This window comes from Tinamus guttatus, unplaced genomic scaffold (genome assembly GCF_059628265.1).
Source record: "Tinamus guttatus ecotype Peru unplaced genomic scaffold, ASM5962826v1 Tinamus_guttatus_pri_ptg000384l, whole genome shotgun sequence".
Classification (NCBI taxonomy): domain Eukaryota; kingdom Metazoa; phylum Chordata; class Aves; order Tinamiformes; family Tinamidae; genus Tinamus; species Tinamus guttatus.
The window spans coordinates 787,224-811,430 of NW_028288918.1; the positions used below are offsets into that span (position 1 = coordinate 787,224).

Sequence of the window (24,207 nt, forward strand, 5' to 3'; positions counted from 1 at the left end):
GAAAAGTTTCTTTTCCGATGATTAATAATGATTTGCAGCATTAAGATGATGCTATTATAATGTTTATTTTATCCATATGATCAGAAAGTTTTGCCATGTTTAGAAAACTTAGGGTTTACAAAATCACAGGTCTCTCATCTTGTCAAATCTATTGGCAACCTACAATTGGGCAAATCATATGAATAGTTATTTGTAAAATCACATAAGTAAGTCCTCCAATGTTTTTAGAATATTGAAGGTAGCAGATATGTTCTGCTGCATTAACTGTTACTTTTTTGTCAGTGTACTATCTTCTGCTTTTGCAAACAGCATTAAGTTGGGAATATTGTTATAAAATAAAGGAAAATCAGTTTTCTCTTGATGACCTTCCCGCACTAAAACTCAGAGCTCCAACCTGTGCTATCATTAAGATATCATCATACAAAACACTTTACAAATTTTCCAAGATGCATAAATATTCAAATATATAAATACTATATCTGATACATGTTTTCATAAAAAGAGCAGCTATAAATGTATTCTCCTTGTCAATCTATCATAAGTAAAGATATTGAATTAATAACTTTTAGCCTCATATACAGGAAAATTAGGCAGAAAATAAGATAACACACTCAGGCCTACTTTAATGTTCCTAGGCATAGAATTAAATTTAAAAGACCTATTTAGCATTTGCTGCTAAAATCCCCCATGCTTTAACTACAAATAGAGTCTCTAAACTAACGGTATATTGACTGCACTCTTCATTTTAGATAGACTTATATAATTTCTTAAAATACTATAATTAAAAATATGGAATAAATTAAATGATAGTCAATATTTGCCCTTAGAGAAATAATTAGCAGTAGTGAGGATTTTAAAGAGAGTTTAAGGTAGTACATATTAAAGACAATAGGGAGAGTTTCTTTTTTTCACAAAATATTTGGGAATATTTGGGAATTTGGGGAAGTATTTGGGAATAAATCACTGTAACACCTTTTTGAAATCAATTGTGACATGAACAATTGGGTTGTGAAGAGTGCAAGATGATGAGAAAATCATACAGACTTCAGAATTTGTTTTTTAAATGAGTAATTTTATATCCTTTGTCACCAGAGGGTTATGAGAAATCTGGAAAGTGTATTTGCATTCTGTGAGAATTTCCTTCTAAGCTTTCCTGGGAATAATGGTGGGGACATATTGGTCTGAGCTTTCTAAAATATTTAAAATGATGGGCTCGGTTTTAAAAACAACAAACAAAAGATTAAATTTTAAAAAGAATGTAAGTATATTCAGTCTCATACTGAAGGAAGGTGATATGATGTCCCTTTCTGCTAGAAACTGAATTTTCTTTAGAAAGAGGTGAGTTGCAGACCTGCCCATTTTCTGCCCTTTTTTTTTTTGTTGTTGTTTTGAATGCAGTCTACTCCTCGGAAGAGAAGAGAGGCCCTAACACTGAGCCTAATCTTTTGGTAAAACATCCATCGAAGTAGCTAGGTAGAATATCCTTTGAAACACATCTATTAGTGGCTATATCCTGACATATCTTAACAACAGTGGGCTCTAAGGAGTTCACTCTGCAGTTCAGGGAATCGAAAGTTCCTAAAGTAGCCTCAGCAAGACCTCTGTTCCACTGTAATTGCTGAGGCAACACAATCCCAAAGAATTATTCAGTCATTCTTCTCTGCCATTATACTGTTACTGTGGGATGTGGGTTTTGTTTTGGGATCTCTTTTTTTAGTGGAGTCCTTTTTGTGTAGATCTTTGAAAGAAGTGCAGATGTTTAAAAATGCAGTACTATGAATCTCATCAAAATGAATGCTTTTTGTTTGCTTTGAATTGTTAGGTCTGGGTTTACAATTACACTAGTTATGTAGGAGAGAATTTAATTGACTTTTCTACTTTGGTTGATACACACAAAAATCAGCTCATCTGCCCACGCTCAAAGCTATGTAGACATCACTCAGTTCTGCTGTGGAAGACAGGAGGCAGGAATTGTACTTGAGCATTTTAGCAGAGCTGTTGAGCTGAAGCACAGCTTCTTACGCACATGGCTTTTGGATCTGCATTGCATCTCTTCCTGAATCACTGCCAAATATAAGACCTGAGTGCCCTGATCCTCTGGAAGTCAGGATATTATTTGCTGTTCATAGTCACATTTCACCAAACAGTAAAAAAAAAAAAAATATATGTACAACTGAGCCAAAAATTTTTACATGTACATGCACCTGAAAATAGGCAGAATATCCTAAAGAAACTAGTGGCAGTTACAGTCTGCTCTGGATGACTTGCCTCTGTTCATTTTCACTGATGCCTAGCATTCACAAGGAATTCTTTCAGTTATCATTAGTTTCACAGTTTTAGTTCATAAACTTACGGGAAATACCAGAATTCTGGCTGGAGGAAAAGTTGTTGCTCAGGCTGTCACCTTATTTTACATTTTGCATCTTAGAATTTTCCATCCTCATAGCTTCTCTGAACATACACGTTTACATTTCCTAGCAGACTTTGCAAAAATAGTGGAGCAAATGTCAATAAGACATATGCATGTCTGGGATACCTGCCAGTTTTTCTACCTCTTTGATTTCTCACTTATATCTTATCCCTAGAGTAATTTAATATAGATATATAAAAGTTGAGATTTTCTAGATTTTCACAAGTCTGTAAGAATTTTTCAATGAGATTTACATACAATTTATAATTCCTGTTATAAGTTCTCTTGCACACAACAGAGTTGTTGCCCTCTGAACAACTCTGTTTTTTCTATCTTGACTATTATTCTCTTTAGTACTTCTGAGTTTTGCATATGTTAGTGGTTTTAAATACAGGATAGAAATGTGAACTTTTAATGGTCTATTTCTGCTTTAAGTACAGTTTGATCACATTTGTAAGATTCTCCGCAGAGGTTCAGGTAACTGAGTACCTTATATGTTGCTTTTATTGATTAAAATTACCTTGAAAGGTTTCTCTCTGGATCTGTGATGGAATGCAGTAACAAAAAGCCATTACAGCAGTACGGTTAGCAATTTCATTGAAAGGGTCTCCAGAGAAATGTGGAAACTCTTAACAGCTTCTATTAATAATGGCCAGTATGGCTGAAAAGCAGCCATGTAGTACAGAAGTATCAGCAAAGAGCAGCTGGAGTCTGAGCCCAGGAGGTGTTTCTATTTACAGGCTGCAGCTATTGTATGTCCGGGGTTACATTTTGTTATTAAATATATCATAGCATTACTACAGTACTGAGAGAGATTAACTATTTGTAAACTGGGAAGTAATGTATTGCCACTGGCAGAGAAAGGACATGTCAGCTGAAACGTGCAGGCTTGATCTGATTTTCTAGTTCAGGAAGCTCCCCTCTTGAATTCATTGATAATAGAATTACATCATGTAAATATTCACTATGTACAGTCTAATTAAGTAGAAATGGTCAGGGAGAGATGCATTTTGGGAAAGTCATAAAAGTGTTGCTACAAAAGATTTGTCCTATCTCATCTGGAGAACATTTTTTCTGTCAGGGAGAGGCAGAATTTTACTCACGCCTCTGAGGCTTCCAGGCTCTGACCAAAGCTGCCTCCTTGCTTTGACTAGGAAGCACCGTGAGCAACATCAGGTTCTTCAGGGAAATATGGTCTGTTCTTCATGCCAATTCCTAAGATGTTAAGCTTTTAGTCAGAGATGAGCACATTTTTGCTTCAATCTTTTTGTCTGTTTTCAAGTCACTCAATATCTTATAAGAAATAATAATTAGAAACAATCAAAATAAGAATAGAAATGAATTGTGGGAGAGAGTAAATTTTTTATCATTAATTTCATTACAATGATCTGTTGTATCTTTTTTTATTGTCAGTGCAGTGAACTCTATGGTTTATAGCACAAACTCTTTTGTAAGACGAGTCTTGTTAACACTTATTAAGAACACCACTCCTTTGCACGCTGTATTACTAACATGAAAAAAAACTAACGTGAAAGAAAAGAAAAACAGTAAAAATCCTTAAAAATATAAAATTAAGTATGAGGTTTCCTTTAGATGAGCGAACTTAATAACTGTCAGGAAGCTTGGAATATATATTTCTTTGAGTACTTAGTAATACACAGTAACATGTAAGACGAGGAACTAAGAAGTTCTAAAAAGTAGAGATAGCAATCGTATCCCTCCCTATCCCTCCTTGTTTTTATTAATTCAAAAACAACTCAAATTGATTTTGGTAGTTCAAGGACAGCTTCTTGATTTAAAGTAATGGTAGATAGAACTATTAAGGCAAGATCCTGTTTTTACAAATGCAAAAAGTAAAAATAAAGGAAAGTAAGTATGGAAATAGCCAGATCTTCAACGTAAAAGTGAATTATCTTTTATACTTTTCTTCACATATGGTGCTCTTAGATCAAATAGAATTGAATTAAAAATTAGAGTAAGCTGATAGTGTGTTTTGGTTTATCTCCCCATTACAGCTTATAAAGCATTTGCTAGGTAAGAAATCTAAGTCAGTAACTCAGGTCACTCTCATTTGGGCGTTACTTCTGTTTTTCAAATGCATTTTGACAAATGTTTATAATAATTTCTTTTACAGCTACAGTATGTGATGGAAAATTTATATTGACTGATTCCTCTGGGTCTTTTCACTCTATGAATTATCCAAAACCATACAATGCAAATATTGTTTGCCAATGGATTATACAGTAAGCCATTTTCCAACAATTTTCTATCATTGGTTCGATTGTGAGATGATATTATTTGCTGCATGTCAACATTATGCTTCATTCATTCCCAAATACTCCATCAGTAACATACTAAAAATGAGTGTAGTAATGAGCAGCAGAGAAAAAGTCTACCCAGCTGAATATTAAATTCTGAATTTTTAGAAGATGTATTTCCAACATTGTACTTCTCAGTAGTAAGAGTGTTTCTATCATTACAAAAGGTTTATGCCCCTCACCTTTGGTAATTTTACAACTAAAAATTCTCCAAATAGTTCATTTTTATTAGTACACTTTTAATGTAATTTCACCTTTTTCTCCATGGACTGAAGTTCAACATTCCTGCAAACAATTAGTTTACTAAATCAAAAAGAAAACAAAGCAAACAAACAAAAAATTATTGAAGAAGGTAGAATTCTGAAGTTTGTTTTTCTGTTGTTATCTTAGAGTGCCTGAAGGATTATCCATTAAATTGAACTTCACTTCTTTTGATACAGAGTCGTATTCAGATATGTTATATATTTTTGAAGGCAAAGGGCAAAACAAGACATTAAGAGGTAAGGTTGTTTTTCAACCAATTTTACTTTTCCAGTAATAAGATGTAAGTAGTAAAATAAGCTTTTTTAGGTGGAAACAAAAGAATGTGTGTATTTGTGTGTGTATACATATTTTTAAGTGAAATAATTTGTACAGTTTTTCCTGGAAATGATTGAACTGGAAATACTCCTTTTCTGTTATGAAGTGATGAGATAGATACTTACCTAACTCATAAATAAATGTATTTTTAAATATCTTTAAATATCTATCTTGAACAATCTTAGGTAACTGTCTGTGGAGCCCATGCTTCATTGAAATATGTTGCACAAACATTCTTTAACATTACTCCCAGGGCATGAAGGCATTTAAACTGAAGCTGAGGGGAGAAGTACAAAGATGCTATCATGTTTATTTGCATAGTGTTGTTTTGCTTGAGCCTGGATACATGGATGATACCTTCCCTCTGTCTTTTCTATTCTAGCCTAGCCTAGGCCTGGCCTAGCCTAGCCTAGCCTAGCCTACCCTATTTTTTAGACCTGGGATTTTTTCTATTTTCCACCGAATTAAGTGATTTTGACTGAGTTCTGTCACATATGAGGGTTTATACAGATATGGGGAGATCTTTCAGATATTTTTGGAAGCAGAAGTAAAGTATGAATATGAAACACAAAAAATAAAATTTTGAGATATTGAAAGGAGAATTTCTATCTCCTTCTGCCACTCCAAACTTAATCCCTTTTCAGGATTTTGCATTGCATGTGAGACATTGTTTCAGTATTTTTCTCTGAAGCAACCACTAACTCTCATAATCTTGAGGGATGCTATGGAAATGAGTGGTGATGTTACAAACACATAAAAACAATGTTAAAGATGCCTATCAGTGGTCTAAAACCTTGAAAATTGAGGGACAGATCACCAGGTAAGAGAAAAAAAAACAAATGAAAAGGAAAGAAGGATTACAATACATCTCCAGATTTAGCCTCTCCATTTAAGTAAATGGAAATAACTTGTTCAGGAGAAGGAAGAAGAGTGCATATGCAATTGTAGAATTGAATTTTCCATTGATTTTCCTTTAATAATTTGGCATTATGTTAAATTTATAGTATTGCATGTAGACAAAAGGTTTTGAAAAACACTCAGAAAAGGAAAGACTATCTGAAATTGGGGAAGGACTGCTGTAGGCAAACAGTGGAAGCAAACTGCTTTCACTGAACAGGAAAGAATTCAAGATTTGCTTTTGTGAGATGGATTATGTAGACTAATTATGGTGGGCAAAGAGGTAAATGCGGTTCTGAGTTTTGAAGGTGTTTTAAGCAAGATGCACAGTACAACAGAGGAAGCATTCTTCAAGACTCCAAAAAATAGTCCAGTTTATTTTTATAACATCAATAAGCATTTGATTGTACTTTTCATTGTCAGTTCATTTACAGTTTTTTTTTTCTTTATTTTTCTCAGCGTCTCTCTCAGGGACTAATCCTGAAACAGTTTACATTTTTTCTAATGAGGCCACAGTAAAATTTGAATCAGATTATTCTGAAAATCATGATGGTTTTAACACATCGTATACTGCATTTAATACAAATGAGCTAAACAGTAAGTGCAATTATTTGTTCATTTGTTTGTTATTGGAAATGCTTGCTGAATGTACTTTTTCAGTTTGATAAGAGCAGGGATGGAAAAGGGAGAATCGTTTCTGATCTCCACCCTATAACTAAATTCATTCTAAAGGACTTCTTCCTACCAACGATCAAATCACTGATATCAGCATACTATGAGTAAAGGGACAGCAGATTCTCGTGTTGTGGAGGATCTTGTTGTGGACTGAGAAAATATTATAGGAAGGAAAGTGATGAGGATGCCACAATAAATATAAAAGATTGAAGAGAAGTTGTAGAGGTGAAGGACAAGAGTGTTACTGGTGCATAGAGCACATCATTTTTCTGCTGATCATTCAGGTGGTAGCTGTGAGTGGAAGCCCTTTCACTTGGAGCAGCCTGGGAGCCTTGGCTAAGAAAAGGGGAAAAGTGTGGGATTGGCCATTAGGGTTAGCAGCGCAACACACCCTCTCTCATTCCCCCACCAGTCTGCTAGCAAAGGATCAAGAAATAAGGTTGATTCATGAGTGCCAGAACAGATAGGGCCATCTCACTGGTGCTACTGCATCATTGGTGATCACGTATTGCTTGCCAGGTACAAATTCTACTTTGACATGAATAATGTAGCTACTTAGAAGTTCAAATTGAAAGCCGTTGTGGTGTCTGGTTTTCAAACACTTTTAAGCATTTACATTGCTTGTGCATTCTTATGTAATTCTGCGCAAATACTTAATGTTTCTGTCATTCTTATTTAATAGAGTCTTTTATTTACAGATGATGAGAAAGTCAGTTGCACTTTTGAAGATGGCTTTTGTTACTGGAGTCAAGATTTAGAAGATGATTCAGACTGGGAGAGAATTTACGGCCCTACTTTTCCCGCTTTGACTGGTCCGGATTTTGATCATACTTTTGGCAACATATCAGGTAAATCAACTATATAATTTTCTCTACTATGAAGAGATGTGATGTTCAATCAGTTCTTGAATGAGGGCTCCCAGACAAAAAGCTTTATATAGCTCATTGCCATCTTGTGTAAATATACCAAAATTAAAAGTTGAACTAAAGGAACATCCGAAGTGATAAAGTGTGAGATACTGAAGTGTTTCAGTGCTATTAAGGCTCCAAAGAGCCTTCTGAGTTATTAAGACTCCAAAGACTCCAAAGAGCCTTTCTAATATGCAACAGTGTCATAGATTAAATATATGTATGTATATCTCAAAAAAAAAAAATTCTAGGGAGATTACTTCAATTTCATATGTACCTGCTCATTAAAAATGGTTATCACAGAATAATTCTAATATTGAAAAGTTGACCTGTATGTTGCATAGGACCTGTGTCTCCAGTTAAAATTGCACCGTATGAAAAATAATATTCAACACACTTATGCACAACACACAAACACTACAGTAACTGCTATAGCAAACATCTTAATTGGAAGAGTGATCACACTAAATGTGGTTTTTAATTAAGGAGACAATACTGATAAGAATCAGATTTGGAATATGTACCATGAATGTTCATCCTAGAATTTAATTCTAAAAATTTGTTTTAGATTCAATAGGAAAAGAATAAAAATGTCTTCTGAGCTTATTTGTCAGTCTAAATAAAACTAGCTAACATCATTTGATTTTTACTCTGATCATATTTATTCTCTGCAAGACTTAGAATTTATTCTGTGACAACTAAATAACTGGGGAAAAAATGCAAATTATTCTGATAAATCTTACCTTCAGGAAAAGAAAATAGTCATATGTTATTTAATGAAAATTATTCACCACTCTGAGTAAATGCGAAATGTCTAAGCAGTGAGCAGAACACTTTTATCTTCATGCTCAATTCCTAGAATACGAATCAGCTGAAAGAACATGAAATTTATATAACAAAACACTCAGCTGATTTCTAGATGTCTTCAAAATTTATTCTAGATAAAGATTTTTTCACTATGCTAGATCTAAAATGACAGTTCCATATGCAAAGTTGCTCTTGTTCTGAATATTCATATTTCTGATATCTCCATTGAGGTAGCAAATCTGATACCTCCATTTGATAAACATATAAACTGGCATCATTATAATATGTCGGTATTAAATATCTTCAGTGAGACAGTGCAGTATTTATTCTCTACTCTTGGAAAGCAAGAGAATTAATACTAGTAAACCAGCCTCAAAACCAAAATTGTATAATACTTCAGATCTACACTTGAAAAAACAAATTTTCTATACAAATTAAACTCAAATTTCAGTTCACTTTCTCCACGTCTGATTGTATTATGCAGCATTAGGCTTCATGCCAAAATGGTACAGGCTATATAATAATTTATTCTAACAGATATATAATACTATGCAAATGTAATATATATATTATAGAATATATATATTTATATTTAAAAAAACTTTTTGTATTTTTAAGTGTGTATGTATATATATAAATATATAGATTTGTAGATTATATGAAATCTAACATTACAGATGTGATTTCAATAAAGAATTGCATCTTGAGACTTTTAAACCTGTGCCTAATTTTTCTTTTCTTGTGAGAAATTACAGTATTTCTCTACTCTGGTGTCATATTATATTTCCACATTGCAAAGGAAGTCTAGACTTCAAGCTGATAGTAATCAATTCAGAACTGGCTGACAAATACATTTCCAAAATGATGTATTTTTCATGTTGATGTTCCTTTCTGCTACTATAAAATATTCACTAAAGTGTTCACCTCCTTCCTCCTTTACCACATTGCATTTCTTGTTATTATGTGATAATAATTATAAACTGTCAGGAAATCCTTCTGCAAAGCCATGCGCAACTGTCAATCAGGAATATGTCTTTATTAAGTAAGTAAAAATAACTCAAAATAATTCCTGATTTTGCTGAATAAAAGGCAAATTTTCCACTGTTTTCAAGGAGGCTAGCTTCCAATTTCATGTTTAGTTCTGAGCAATGTCCTGTGAGCCTGAAAGTTCATTCTAATATGTTTTTGACTGACAAACATAATTTGGAATAATCTTTCACTTTTATTGGGTCAGGAATCTTCCAAATCATTCGTCTCTGCTTGTACTTTTCCATTTGACTCTACTTTTAAAAACAACTACTTGTTCTCACTTTTTTTTTTTTTTATAAAGGACAGCTATGTCCACTAAAATACGTTCATTAATTTACAGGATTTTATATTTCAACACCAAGGATATTTGGATTATTTGGAGAACTTAAAGTCAGGATTGTGAGTTTGCCCTTGGTCTCTTCTGATCCATCTTGTCTAAGCTTTTGGTATGTTATCTATCCTCTATGGATTAAATGATTCCTAAGTGTATATATATATATATTAGGCTAAAACCAAATATTTTTATTTGAAATGTATTATTAATTAAAGTCCGTGTAGATGCCTCCTTCTATTTGGATTTCTATGATCAGACTCAGACTCCAAGCCTCATACTACATTAGCAGTTTGAGTCTTGCACTTAGTCTTAATTTAGCTGTGCTTTCACTTTCCCTTCACCGTTCATTTATATACAGAAATTATATTAAAAATCTCTTAAATGTTTTGGCCATGAAGCTTAGCTAGAGCTCTACCAAAAATATAACAAAAGACTAAGTAAAAATCTAAACAGATGATTCATTTTATTTTCTTGCTCAGCACAATTGGTTTCATAAATATTTTGTAAAATTAATAATTTGATATTCTTCTTGAAGTTGGAGGAATTTCACTGTGATCTAATAAAACAAATTTTTGCTGTTACCCTTGTAGGTATCACATGTATGGTGCTGATGTTTACCGTTTGAGCGTTAGCATAATTAATAAACATGATATGGAAAAGATAGTATTCCAGAAAGAAGGAAACTATGGAAACAACTGGAATTATGGACAAGTAACTTTAAATGACTCCTCTGATTTTAAGGTTTGTCAAACTAGTAATCTTTTTTATTCTTTATATCAATATCAGGGTTTTCTGTCAAATGAGTGCAATGGTCACAACTCCAAAAAACAGTATTTAGTGTTGCTTACTAATACCTGTTATACATGTACAATACACTAATACGTATTGCTATCAAATATTAATATGCGGAAGAGAAGGTTCCCCATTTGGATTTTTTTTCCTTGGGTTATAAGTATTTCTATTTTCCATTGCAATAAATAGAAAACTTTAATGTTATCACTGAAGCGAGCTTTACACAGAAGAAAAGAGTGTTCAAAGCCTAGCATAATCTGATCAGATCTGAAAGTCTTAACCGTGAATGAAGTGTGCAACATTTAGTCATACCGAGACTTAAGTTGGAACTCTAGATTCTGAAGCAGTATTTGCACTAATTAATTAGAGAAGTTCAGACAGAACTATATTTGACAACAGATAGGTGCAAACTGACCTGGCTTATCTGTAAACCAAAGAAAATATTCTCTGGGAGAATTACATGAGACCATTCCTTCAGCAACTCTATTCCAAAACCAAATTATTTTTATAGGTATTTGAAATGGCTTGTCCTGTTATAGTGTGTTTTTTATCAATGCAAAATACTGCCAGAAAGAGGCATTTACCATTTCAGGAAGCAAATGCATTTCTGACCTGGTTATGTCACATTTCTAGCAAATGTATGGTGTAGGGTCATAGAATCACAAAATCGTAGAATCGTTAAGGTTGGAAGACACCTCTAAAGGTCATCTAGTCCAACCCCCCTGAACACGCAGGGTGACCTACAGCACATTTTGAAGATCTCCAGAGAAGGGGATTCCACAACCTCTCTTGTCACCCTCACTGTTAAGAAATTTTTCCTTAACTTCCTGTGGAACTTTTGGTGTTTCAGTTTGTGGCCATTACCTCTAGTTCTGTCAGAGGCCACCAGTGAAAAGAGGCCAGCACCATCCTCTCCACTCCCTCCCTTGAGGTACTTATAGACACTGATTAGATCCCCTCTCAAACTTCTCCAGGCTGAATAGGCCCAGCTCCCTCAGCCTCTCCTCATAGGGCAGATGTTCCAGGCTCCTGATCATCCTTGTGGCCCTGTGCTGGACTCTCTCCAGCAGCTCCACATCCCTCTTGTACTGTGGAGCCCAGAACTGGACACAGTACTCTAGATGTGGCCTCACCAGGGCTGAGTAGAGGGGCAGGATCACCTCCCTCGACCTGCTGGAGACGCCCTTCTTAATGCACCCCAGGATCCCATTGGCCTTCTTGGCCATAAGGGCACACTGCTGCCTCATGGTCAACTTGTCATCCACCATGACGCCCAGGTCCTTCTCTGCAGAGCTGCTCTCCAGAACATCGGTCCCCAGCCTGTACTGGTGTCTGGGGTTATTCCTCCATAGGTGCAGGACCTTGCACTTGGCCTTGTAGAATTTCATGAGGTTTTTCACCGCCCAGTTGTCCAGTCTGTCCAGGTCCCTCTGGATGGCAGCGCAGCCCTCTGAGGTATCAGCTACTCCTCCCAGTTTGGTATCATCAGCAAACTTGCTGAGGGAGCACTCTGTGCCTTCATCCAGATCATTGAAGAATAAATTTAGCAGGACTGGACTGAGGACTGACCCCTGGGGGACATCACTAGCTACAAGCCTCCAGCTAAACTCTGTGCCGCTGATCACCACCCTCTGAGCCCTGCTATCCAGCCAGTTGTTAATCCACCTCAGCATCCACTCGTCTAACCCACACTTCGGGAGCTTGCCCAAGAGGATGCTGTGAGGGACAGTGTCAAAAGCCTTGCTGAAATCCAGATATATGACATCTACTGCTCTCCCCTCATCTACCCAGCCAGTCATTCCATCATAGAAGGATATCAGGTTAGTCAAGCATTTCCCCTTGGTGAACCCATGCTGGCTACCCTTGAGCACCTTCTTATCCTCCACACGTTTGGAGACAACAGCCAGGATGAGCTGCTTTTCCAGGGCTGGAGGTGAGGCTCACTGACCTGTAGTTGCCTGGGTCCTCCTTCTTGCCATTTTTGCAGACTGGCATGACATTGGCTTTCTTTCAGTCTTCTGGCACTGCCCCCGTTCTCCAGGACCTTTCAAAGATGATGGAGAGAGGCTTAGCAATAACATATGCCAGCTCCCACAGCACGCTGGGGTGCATCCTATCAGGGCCCATGGATTTACGGATATCAAGGTTCCCTAAGAGCTCTCTGACCCAAATCTCAGGAAGAATATTATATTTAGCTGTGTGTTTTGCCATCGCAAATGCCATGGTAATGGGGTTACTTAAAATATGTGGATGTTAAAGCACAAAACCAAACAAACTATAGATAAATCAAGTTAATTGCAGTTATTCTTAGAGCTATGTCATTAACCCATAAGGGGTTTGGATTGACAAAATGATAGGGATACAGGATGTTGTCTGTTTAAAAAGATATGTATTTCTGTTAAAAAAAATGAAGTTGTATAGTTTTAAGGTATGTTAGTCATTTATGAAGATGAAAAGCATTTACTTTATTTTATTTTATTTTATTTTGTTTTATTTTGTTTTGTTTTATTTTTTCATGACCTTCAGGTAACTTTTGATGCCTTTAAAAGGCCTGGTCAAAGTGATATTGCCTTGGATGATATTGGCTTGACAAAGGGAAAGTGTAATGAAAGTATTTTTCTAGAGCCAACTGTGGTTCCAGTTTCTCCTACTGTGCCTTCACTTCCTAGTAAGTAAATACTAAATTACAATAGATTACCATTTCCTATTACTGTGTTTGTGTTTCAATGAAGAATGATTAAAACTGATATGAATCAGGTCCAGTCACAATGAAAAAAAAATGATACACATATGAATAGAGCTTGTGAAAAAATCATTAAAATATTTCATAGGGTTTTGTAATTTATTGTTAACAATACAAGATTTTTTAGGGGAGAATTAGTTAATTATTAATAATTAATTATCTTTATTTATTTATTGATATTTAAATAGTTAATAAAATACCATTCCACAGATAGTTTGAAATCATCAAAACACTGAGTATATTTTCGTACCACCTCCTATTAGATTTATTGTAATCTACAAAGCACAGCTAGTTGCTTTCTTGCATATAGTAAATAACGATGATTATTAAATTAAATTATAGATCAAATAATAGGGAAAGACTATTTACCATGTATTCATGTGAGAGCACAGTATACTAATACTGTCATTCTTTCATCACATCCAAATAATGCATTAGGGCAGACAAAATTGCTAAAATTTCTAAATACAAGAACAAAACTCAATTTTAGAGCTCCATCCTGAGTTCCAACAAAGCGTCTCTGTCATCGAACATAACATTCAATAAACACTGAAATTAATTAAATAGTGGCTGTGTGTTGCTGTAAGAACTCCATGGAACTTTCATTCAAGCTAAAGATATCTCTACAAAATGTGATAATTAATTCTAAAGAGACTGAAGAAGTCCGTTCTGCCCTTCAGTATGATACAAAAGCTGTTGCAGGAAAAAATCTAACTTGACTGCATTTTCATATTGTTGAAGCATACTAAGTATATGATATCTATAATCTGCTCAAAAATGTGAATGTTATCAATCACCTTCAAAGATGTATGGCATTACTTTGATGCATCTGGTGTAAATTTACTAATGCTAATGGTTTCACTACAAATGTTGTGATTGTAGTCAAGAGATGAAAGAATTTGATCTGAGCCAATTTCCTTAGCTAGGTCTAGAGCCTCACTAAGAGGACCTGGAGTAATTCACAGTGCCACAGGAACAGATGAAAAAGTCATTTTTTTTTTTCTGTGGGGGTTAGTGGGGAGATGGGGATTAGTTTGATTTTTCTTTTGCACAAGACTGTCAGCCTACAATTTCATCCAAAAGAAGCATGGCTTTCATCTTCATACCCATTTATAAGCTGTCTTTTGACACAAAACAGTATGAAAATTATAGTGTGGGTTCCATCGTTAATATGTCTCTGTTTCTATAAATTAAAGTTTTGGAAAAAGTATAGAGCAGTTATTTTGGGTTTTGTTTTTTGATTTTTATTTTGTTTTGATTTTGTTTTTAATCAAGCAGGCATGTATAATTTTGCCATTATAAGATAAATGGTGTTGTATTTTGCACTGCTAAGAAAATCCCTTATTATGCTCCATGAAAGAGACAAGTTTATTAGTGCTGATTGCTACTTGGGTGTCTAACAAGCATTAGGCATACAACCCAGAATAACTCCATAAAGCTTTATTTTTAAAGTAAGTTCTCTGGTAATTGATGAAAAAAAATACTCAGGCATGAATAAAATCAGTTTCCTGCAATGCTTTTCCATGCAAGAGAAAGAAGAGTCATTATTGACATGCCTTGTATGTAGTCAATACCAGATCAGATTTCACTATAAATTACTCAAATTGAATTGATCTTGAAAAAGCTGTTTTTCCCCTGCTCATGTCATCAAATGATAGTAGCTCAGAAATATATATTCATTATGTACAGTTTTTGAATAGCTATGTTATGAGTTTGCATAATAATCCAGAACAAATGCCAAAGTTATATTTGTTTGTTGTTAATGACATTTGCAGATATAATTGTCATTCTATGAGATACAGTTGAAACAAAATATACTGGTTAGTCAAAGTGTGTTATTCTTACAGTTCTTTTTCATTTTAGAGAATTACGTGTTTCTTGCCAGTACTGATTTGGTCAAATAGAAGCTTTATAAGATGGTTGTCATGAGAAAGTTCAAAACCTTCCTGTATTTAGTGGTATTCCTGACAGTGGGATTCAGTGTATAGCCTCAGAAGGATTTGTGTATTATACAGGCCTTAAGCAAGTGGTTTTTAGTATGTAACTCTGACATACTTATCTAAAAGCAAACTTAAGACTGGAGATAATCTTTAGCCAAAGTTTAAAAGTCGACAAAATCATTTTTCATCAAAAAAGGTAGATATCTTGGTTTCTTTTGCCTTAAGTTCTGTTTCCTGGAGAAGAGCAGTCATTCAGAACAACAAGTGAAAAACACTTAATTTCTCTTTGATGGTGAAGCTAACATTCCTCAATATGAAGTAAAATTTTGAAACATGGAACTGAAATATATTTCAGATATAACCTAGGTATAACCTGTCTTCCACTATTACATATTTAAAGAGAATGCTACACAATAATGTAATGACTGTATGCATGTGTGCACATAAATGTCTATAATATTAGCTTTTAAATATTAGGCAAGGAAAATTTCCAAAACTCAAAATATACTGATTTTAATCTAATCATACCTTATCTTAGTCTTTCCAAATATTCCATAAATGGTTGTCATGAATACATGCCATATAATTACTAGCTCCTAATAGTATGTATTTTTTAAAAAATGCATAAAAAGTACCTGGAATTTTGATTGAAATGCAAAATAATGCATTCAACTGGAAAATCTCTATAAATGTTTGAGGTTTTTTTGTGCAAAAAGATGAGGTCAGATTATTTCAAGGTATGGATCTGAAGCTGTGATTCTTGTGCCTTTTGAGGATATGAATCACAAATGGAGGATGACTCCCCGGCATTTCTGATAGTAATTTTAAATTGACCGTATAATAGAAAGTGATACTCCCAACTTAAAACACAGGATCCCTCAAAGGTTTTTAGAGACTAAAATTAATGGCAGAATTTGACCTAGTATTTTTCCTCTGTTTACATTCAATGCAAACAGAAAAAGCATATTTTTTAATTTCTCCAAAATCCTAATCTAAAAATATAAGAGTAGTGATAGGTAAATTCCTCAGCTGGCACAAATTACACACTACAGTAATCTAATGTTTGCATTACAAGCTTATCATCAGTGGAATATCTCAGTGGAAATATTTTCTAATATTGGAGAGAAAACAAGTATATCCTGTTTATGCTGTTCGAACTGATGATACGCAGGTAAAAGAAATAGAATCATCAATTTAAAGGAAAAATCTGATGCATCTAATTATAACTTTAAATTTAATTAATGTTTATATATAATTGCATATCCCTGTTAATTGAAGCAGTTGTTTTGAGGAAGAGGCAAATAGTGCTTCTATTATTTAAGAGGTTTAACTGAAAGAGCTTTTAAGGTCTTGATGAGGTCAAAACAGCAGTGTGATTGTTTAAAATATTTAAATTCCATGAATTTATATGCTAGTACTGTGGTTGTGACCCATTCACAGAAAAACATACATAACAGGAAAGTTATGAATTCTAAGTCTTTTAATACTCTTATGTTTCAGAATACATAGAAGCTTTTGTACCTTCCTTTGCAATCAGTGGGGTAAAAGGCATAATGATAATAATGAAAGCTGAAAGTGCTTTTGCAAATTATAGAGTCATTTTTATTTAGACCACTGTTAATATATCTTGATAGGCCATGCACAACAGATATAATCCATCTGTTCAATATAAAATTGCACTGAAAATTAATCAGAAAAAAAATCTTAAATATTTAAAAGCATTGCCTCTTTCCTAAGTTGTATACATACTAGAAGTGCTAGAGTTGCCCTTCTCACTAATGCCGCATAACATACGTCCTTGTAACTGCATTTATCTCATCTTCATATACCGCATTTAAATATATTTGGAAAAGCCTGAATAGATGTGTGGATCTCTTCAGAGTTCCTCAGTGTTCCCTCTTTTCAAAACAAACCAATCCAAAACTTAGAATTCAATTTCATGATTTTGTATTCTGAAAATATTTTGGAATCTTATATTCCAGTTTGCCTCTGAAAAGTTCAAAGCATTTTCACAAAAGGTGACTAAAAAGTATTAGTACCTTTCCAGCAATATAGCAGATAACTAATATTTACCAAAATAGGAGATGCACCAATAGACATATTTGTTTTGATCTATAATGGGTTTGGAACCTCCTTACATAAAAGTTTAAGTTGAAAGTTTCATCTTTAATTGATGAGTTAAGCAACGTTAGTTGCAGTAATAACAATAATTAGATAATAATACATTAGCTAAGTTTAAGAAATAAAAAAAAAGATACTGCTGTCTATTTCTTATCTAAACTTAACTTCAGTAGGATGAAGGCTTCACTCGAGCAGTTATTTTTGAAGAAGATATTTTTCAGCTAAAATTTGGCTACCAGTAAACTTTCAGATAAATTATATTGATTGCCATTATAGTTCTATCTGAATTGGCTCTGATGTTTATTTGCTCAATGAGGAAAAGGGCTTTCTACTGAAAAGCGTTTCTGATAATACTGCAAGAACAATTAGATAATAAGAAAGGCATACATGCTTAATTCATAAATAGATTATATTTGAGGGAGAAGGATTCTCCTGTCTTAATATGACGTATTCTGACTTTTATGTTAATGTCCTAGTAAATGCTACAGTTAGCACACTTCACATTTTTTCTCATGTGCACAACTTGCACTGCTTGCAGACCAATAGTCACCAAATTAGGGACACAGACTGTGTCCTTCAACTAACTACACAGGGAAGGCTTCTCATAACCTCATCACAAATGCAGTTGTGCTCAGAGGCATTAGAATTTCAGAGGCAACAATATCTAACTGTAGCAGTAGATAACACCATGGCAATGACTGGGTCAGCAGATCTGACTTAGACGCTCAAACCAACAAGGACAGTGAAGTTCTTTCACACCTTGCTTGTCCAGTGCTCTGGGACCTCATGGGAATAATGGCTTCCCTCAACCTAAAATTTAAGCAGTATGTTAATTAGCGCAGGTAGCGATAATTTTAAGTTGAATATTCTGTCCATAATATTACTTTTGATCTTTGTAGATACTGATTTTGAAAAAAAAGGCAGTATATTAATTTTATTTTGGTGTGTTTCCTTTTTCAGCTGACTGTGGAGGGCCATTTGAACTTTGGGAGCCAAACAATACCTTCAGCTCTGAAAACTTCCCAAATAATTACCCTAATCAAGCTTCTTGTAAGTCACTCTTCTCTAAATGCCCAGGAAAAGTTTAGTTGCATAGAAATAGAAGTTATAAATCTGCTTTCCTAATATGCTGTCAATCAAAAATGATCTATGTTATACACAGTGAGCTCTTCTAACTGAAGTCTATATGGCAACTTAGCAGAAGCTATGGAATCAGGTGTCGATTGAAATATAATGAAGATAAGCACAATCCCTTGAAATGGATTCAGGCAAGTCAATTCCTTGATGCCTTTATGTGAAACATGTTTATGTCAGTTCAACAACAGAGACGGTACTGAAGGTTTCCATTTCACCTCCGTGAAATTTGGAGGATTAATAGCCTACTCCATTATCTAGTAAATCTTTTTAAGATGAAAGAATGTATGTATGCATTTTTCAAGTGATCCTGTTTATATAGAATATTTCACCGTATACCAATGGAAAAACAACATTATTCTACTGATGTTAGAGTTACATTAAGCTATATCAGACAAAAGGGAGAAGAAAATTAGTCTTATAATATGTCATGGTTCAACACTACATGATGATGATGGATGAAGCAAAGAGAAGAACCCTACCATTGTTTCTTAATGAAATTTCAATTATTTATTACTCCACCTTTTACCAGAGAATTGTGTTGGAATGCTAATCACAAGAGTTGTAATTTTTTGTTTCTGTTACTCTGGGGATAGAGCTCTCATTTCCAGATATTAATTCCACAAGTTTCTCTGATAGTGAGAAGATACTTTTCACTCTACGAAGAGCATGAAAAAAAATCTGCTTTCTTTACAAGATTTCCACAGTATCCATGTAGGGTACATTCATAAATCAAATTCAGTAAAGGGTGGATTAAATAGATGCAAATACTTCTTCTCTTAAAGGGAGTCTAATTTGAAAAACTTATGTGATTTATTCTTTTTTGAAATTATCCTATTATCAAATCGAATAAGACTAGTTTAGTCACTTTATGGAAAATCACAGTTGTGATGAATGGTAATAAATGCATATGTATATGAAAGTTGTTCAGTGAACCGAAGTCAGTGGAATTTGGGATCTTGATAGCCCATAACTCTTATAAAGATTATATTTAGACTTCTAAGCCTCTTGGATGATCTTAAACATATTAGAACATTTTTTTTTTCCCAAAATGTTTTGACACGAAAATGATATAGTACGTTCATAAAAATGAAAAAAAACAAATGGAAAGTGTTATGTATGTGTGTGTGTTGTTGCTTTCTAGGTATATGGTATTTAAATGCTGAGATGGGGAAAAACATTCAACTTCATTTTCAGTTTTTCGACCTGGAAAATATTTATGATGTAGTTGAAGTCAGAGATGGCAGAGGAAGAGATTCCTTGCTTTTAGGCAAGTAACACCAATGAGTACTAAGATGAATCAGACAGATGGAGCAAAGTAATTGATCTAATAAGGAATTTATTCTCTCCAACTAATTAATCCTCTATTTTTTTTTCTACATTTCTTCATCTTTCTGGGTCTTGGAAACTTAAGAAGAAAATTTGAGAAAATTTATTGTATTTGACATCATTTTCCCAAATGTTTCTACCTGCTCAGCTTTCCATACAATCCAAAAGCAGCTGACAATCAGTAAAACTGCTAGCATGTGTGGACTAACATAAGCATAGTCATATCATGGTCTAATCTTATTTTGTACCAAAGTGTCAGATTTGTAGTTGAATATTGATTCATGCTTTCTCATAGCAGTTAGTTTTCCTTTTGATCCTAAAACATTTTGAAATATATAATAAATAAATAATGTATTTATATTCTCCTTGGAAATAGCTGTTTATACAGGGCAAAACCCGTTGCCAGATGTCTTCTCTACAACAAACCAGATGACAGTACTCTTATTGACAGACGACTCTTCAACTAAGAAGGGTTTTCTTGCAAATTTTACTTCTGGCTACCATCTAGGTAAGTGTATGAACCCTTATATTTAGTATTTAACAGGTTTATACTAAGTGTCAAATACATTTGATAAAAGGTGGGGAGTGGAACCTGGATCTCAGTCCTTGAACAACAGAAAAATGAAACAATAAAAGACAAAGTCTAGTGGAGTATACATCTGCTTTTCACTATTTCTGGAGTGAAAAGGGATTTGTTTTGTTTTGTTTTGTTTTGCTTTATTGTGGTAGAAGAAAGGCTGTACTCTGTGTAACTCTGTGTGATATCGTTCAGTACCCAGAGGAGTTGACTCAGTATTCTGACCTATAAAACATCTTTATGACAAGAGCGCAAATATAAACTATTCTCTGTATAAGCCCCCCAAAAGACTCCTTTAACTTATTTGAGGGTGTCACTACTGTGTATTTAAATATTATTTTAATATTTATTATAGATCACATCCAATAGAAGGGAATAATGCATAAGATAACTTATTAATGTTTGTCATATGGTCCATCTTTTTAAAAATTTTAAAATTTTTAGCCATTTTTAAAATTTTAGCCTTTAATTTGTAAAGTGTCTGGAAAAAGTTATTGTTTAAAATATTTGAGCAGCAAAGCTTCAGTTCCCAGGCATTTCCCTGCTGAAAGAACACTGTGAATGTAATGAGGTCCCTCAATTAGACCTTTCACTGGTACAAGTAATTCTGTAATTGAGGTTCCAAAAGCAGCCAAAAGAGAGCCAAGTGGCAAGTATGAGCAAGAGCAATATGCTTATCAAGAGAAATCCTCTCATGAGATCCCCTTCTTGATGAAATTAAGACTTCATTTAACAAAAATCTGAAAGCAGGAAGAAGAACAAGAAAAAGCAGTGTATGTTCTTAGTTAATGTAAAGTACCTTTCAGATACATGAACACAAAGTTAACATGAGTATATCCTCTTCTTTTTTTCTTTAAATATCAGTAAAGGCACATTTTTCCTGGCATGAAATGCTAGTTGTAGTTCTTTTATAAGTTAATAGTAATATTAATTTCTTAATATCTTAAAAATCTTGACCATTGATTTACTGTCATAAAATCAACTTTAATTTAGTCCCTTGTGCAAGACTGAGATGTAGGTTAATATGCCTATTTCTATGCTTTTTGTTCTGCTTTCTCTATAACATTTGTTCAGTCCAGCAATAGTACGTCATTTTTTTAGCTGGTTCAGCATCTTTGCCCACATTTGCTGTAAAATGAGAATTAATTAATTTAAGTTCCTAAATTGCCAATTGCCAATTCTGGTTAAATATATTTAAAAGGTTCCATTTACAGAAGAATTATGCTTATTCATGTTCTTTGCAGCCAAAGGACATGGGCTAATACTGTTAGCTTGCTGGCCCAAGGTTAAAAGGATTGTCAGTAAATAAGTGAATTGTACAAGAAATTTTTCTTCATATTTTATTTTTCCATGAAATGTTGAGATTTTGATTAGAAAGCATAATTTGGCAGTGAATATTTTTTGACATTATGTGTTATAGTAAAATAGCATATTCAGAAAATCTTCATCTAGCTGTCTAAAGTGGGAACTAAGTTCTACAGAAAATTTGACATTAGCTGTGGCCACTGAATGTGAATAGAGCTCAGGCTTTTGGGAAACCCTATCCTTTTGCATCCATATGGTACAATATTGCCTTGTACAATATTCCCTTGTACAATATGGATGTATCACATGAATGAATGTATAATTTAATATGCATATTAACAATCCAGAAGCAAAGCAATAGTCTTGCATTAAATAAGACTTCTGGAGAATGAAATGCTCAGCTAGTATGCCCAGGAAGGCAAAATAAAGAAAATACTTTTTTTTTTTTAAACAGAATTTATCTTTAGGACTGTATATTTCCTACAAATTATGTTAGGTGGTGTTATTAAAAATATACTGTGGCTAAAGAAAGAATTTCAGTGTTATATTTATTCTATGTGTAATTTACTTTCTAAGATTCTTATTTGATACTGAAATAGATTAACCCTTCTTTTGAAAATACTCTCTTCGCTACTCTTCGTTACATTTCTTCCCAGACATTTTCAAAAGGAGGCCCTTGGCTTTGAATACCTCTACTTTTACCTCTCTCTATTTTATCTTAAGAAACTTAAGTTTACTGAACTTCTCTGAAAGTGCTGAACATCCAGAACTTGCCTTCGTTGCTCACTTTTTAAAAAATTTAGAAGCACTAGATGCACAAATGTTAATAGGATGCTTGCATTTGATTTCAGAGGAGATAGGATTTGTTCAGGATTTGTCTTTTCTTATCCCTCCAAAATTTATTAATCTAAGAGTGCTTGTAACTGAGCAATTTTAACTATAGAAATAACTACAATATATTTACTACTTAATTAATTGCTATTTATTTGAAAACAATCTTTATTTTTGAAAAAGGAAAGGAAAGAGAAAGTGAAAGGAAGGGAAGAGAAGAGAAAGGAAAGGAATGAGAAAAAGAAAAGGAAATTGAAGGACAGAAAAGAAAATCGTGAAAGGAAAGATTCTGGGTGCCATCCACCCAATTTTTCCTTGAGATGAAATAGTAAATCTGCAGAGAACATGAACCTTGAAAAATAATTATAGCTTCATCTCCATTTCCGGTTTTGTTTTGTTTCAGGAGCCTGTGAACCTGAAGAGTTTCAGTGTGGTAGTGGAGAGTGTATACCATTGCATAATCTTTGTGATAACCTCCTTCAATGTGAAGATGGCTCTGATGAAGCAGAGTGTGGTAAGGCTTCCTTCACCTAAAGTAAAGGAATACATGCGTATTTGGTAGAAATTACATGGGAAAATAGGTATGCAACCTCAGCCAGTGTAAACTACTGCAGCTGCATGCAAGATATACTAATTTAGACAGAAGCGTCTGGTTGACTTTGGGACAAAAAGTCAGTTCTTTGACATAATGCATGAAAACTAGTGGAGATCTCTGGGAATGAAGAAAGAAGTTCCTCTGTAGTTAAAGCTATTGCTGCCTATAACGGCCTGTCCAACCTTCAACATTAAATAAAAAATTTTTAATGTTCTTTATCTGTCCTTTACATACCCCAAATTTGCTGTATTTTATGTGAGTTTCATAGCAGTATAAATTCTGCAGATGATAGAGAGTAAGATTCTCCCAACTAATGCCAGGCCAAACTGCAACACGTGACAACCCTCCAGTCAGTGTGGACTCTCTCTCACACAGGCACTGATGTAGATGGCACAGCTGCAAAATCATCATCTGCTGCTCACAGTGGATGTTCAGGTTCCTATGACAAGGACAGCAACAGCTGCTGTTGCATAGCCATCTGGAGAATGGTTCTTTCCAAAATTTAAGTGCATGGCTTTATGTCACATAGTATAGAAACAATGCCCCCTAAGCAATAATTTAAATATAAAACCACTGTTGATATCATGTTGATCCTAGCAGAGAAATTAAACTGCTGTTTCTGATAAAGTGCTGTTCTGACAATGCATTATAGAGCTCTAATAGGAGATTTTAAAACAGGCTTTTAAGCCTAGATATGAAATTATATTCTTTTATTTTAAGGAGGACGTATGGGAATCAATTATATTCTTGGATGTGTTCTGGCAGTTCTCATTGATTTCAACACTTTTTATACACACACACTCACACAAACAAGCATATGTGTATATGAAGGCACAGTTTCATTTTTCCACTTAGTTCAGTTAGCTGTTTTGTTTCATATGGG

The 24,207-nt window shown here is 34.1% G+C and overlaps 1 protein-coding gene across 1 annotated transcript in view; it reads left to right on the plus strand.

The window, feature by feature from the left end:
* The window catches only part of TMPRSS15 (transmembrane serine protease 15), a 51,125-nt gene that overhangs the window by 12,650 nt on the left and 14,268 nt on the right, over positions 1–24,207 (plus strand). The window contains exons 10-20 of the mRNA XM_088530631.1: positions 4,545–4,653; positions 5,119–5,228; positions 6,664–6,801; positions 7,578–7,727; positions 9,964–10,069; positions 10,548–10,698; positions 13,276–13,417; positions 18,514–18,603; positions 19,832–19,957; positions 20,393–20,524; positions 23,133–23,243. Of these exons, the coding sequence (XP_088386757.1) occupies positions 4,545–4,653; positions 5,119–5,228; positions 6,664–6,801; positions 7,578–7,727; positions 9,964–10,069; positions 10,548–10,698; positions 13,276–13,417; positions 18,514–18,603; positions 19,832–19,957; positions 20,393–20,524; positions 23,133–23,243 (1,365 nt within the window). The remainder of the gene's footprint in view (positions 1–4,544; positions 4,654–5,118; positions 5,229–6,663; positions 6,802–7,577; positions 7,728–9,963; positions 10,070–10,547; positions 10,699–13,275; positions 13,418–18,513; positions 18,604–19,831; positions 19,958–20,392; positions 20,525–23,132; positions 23,244–24,207) is intronic.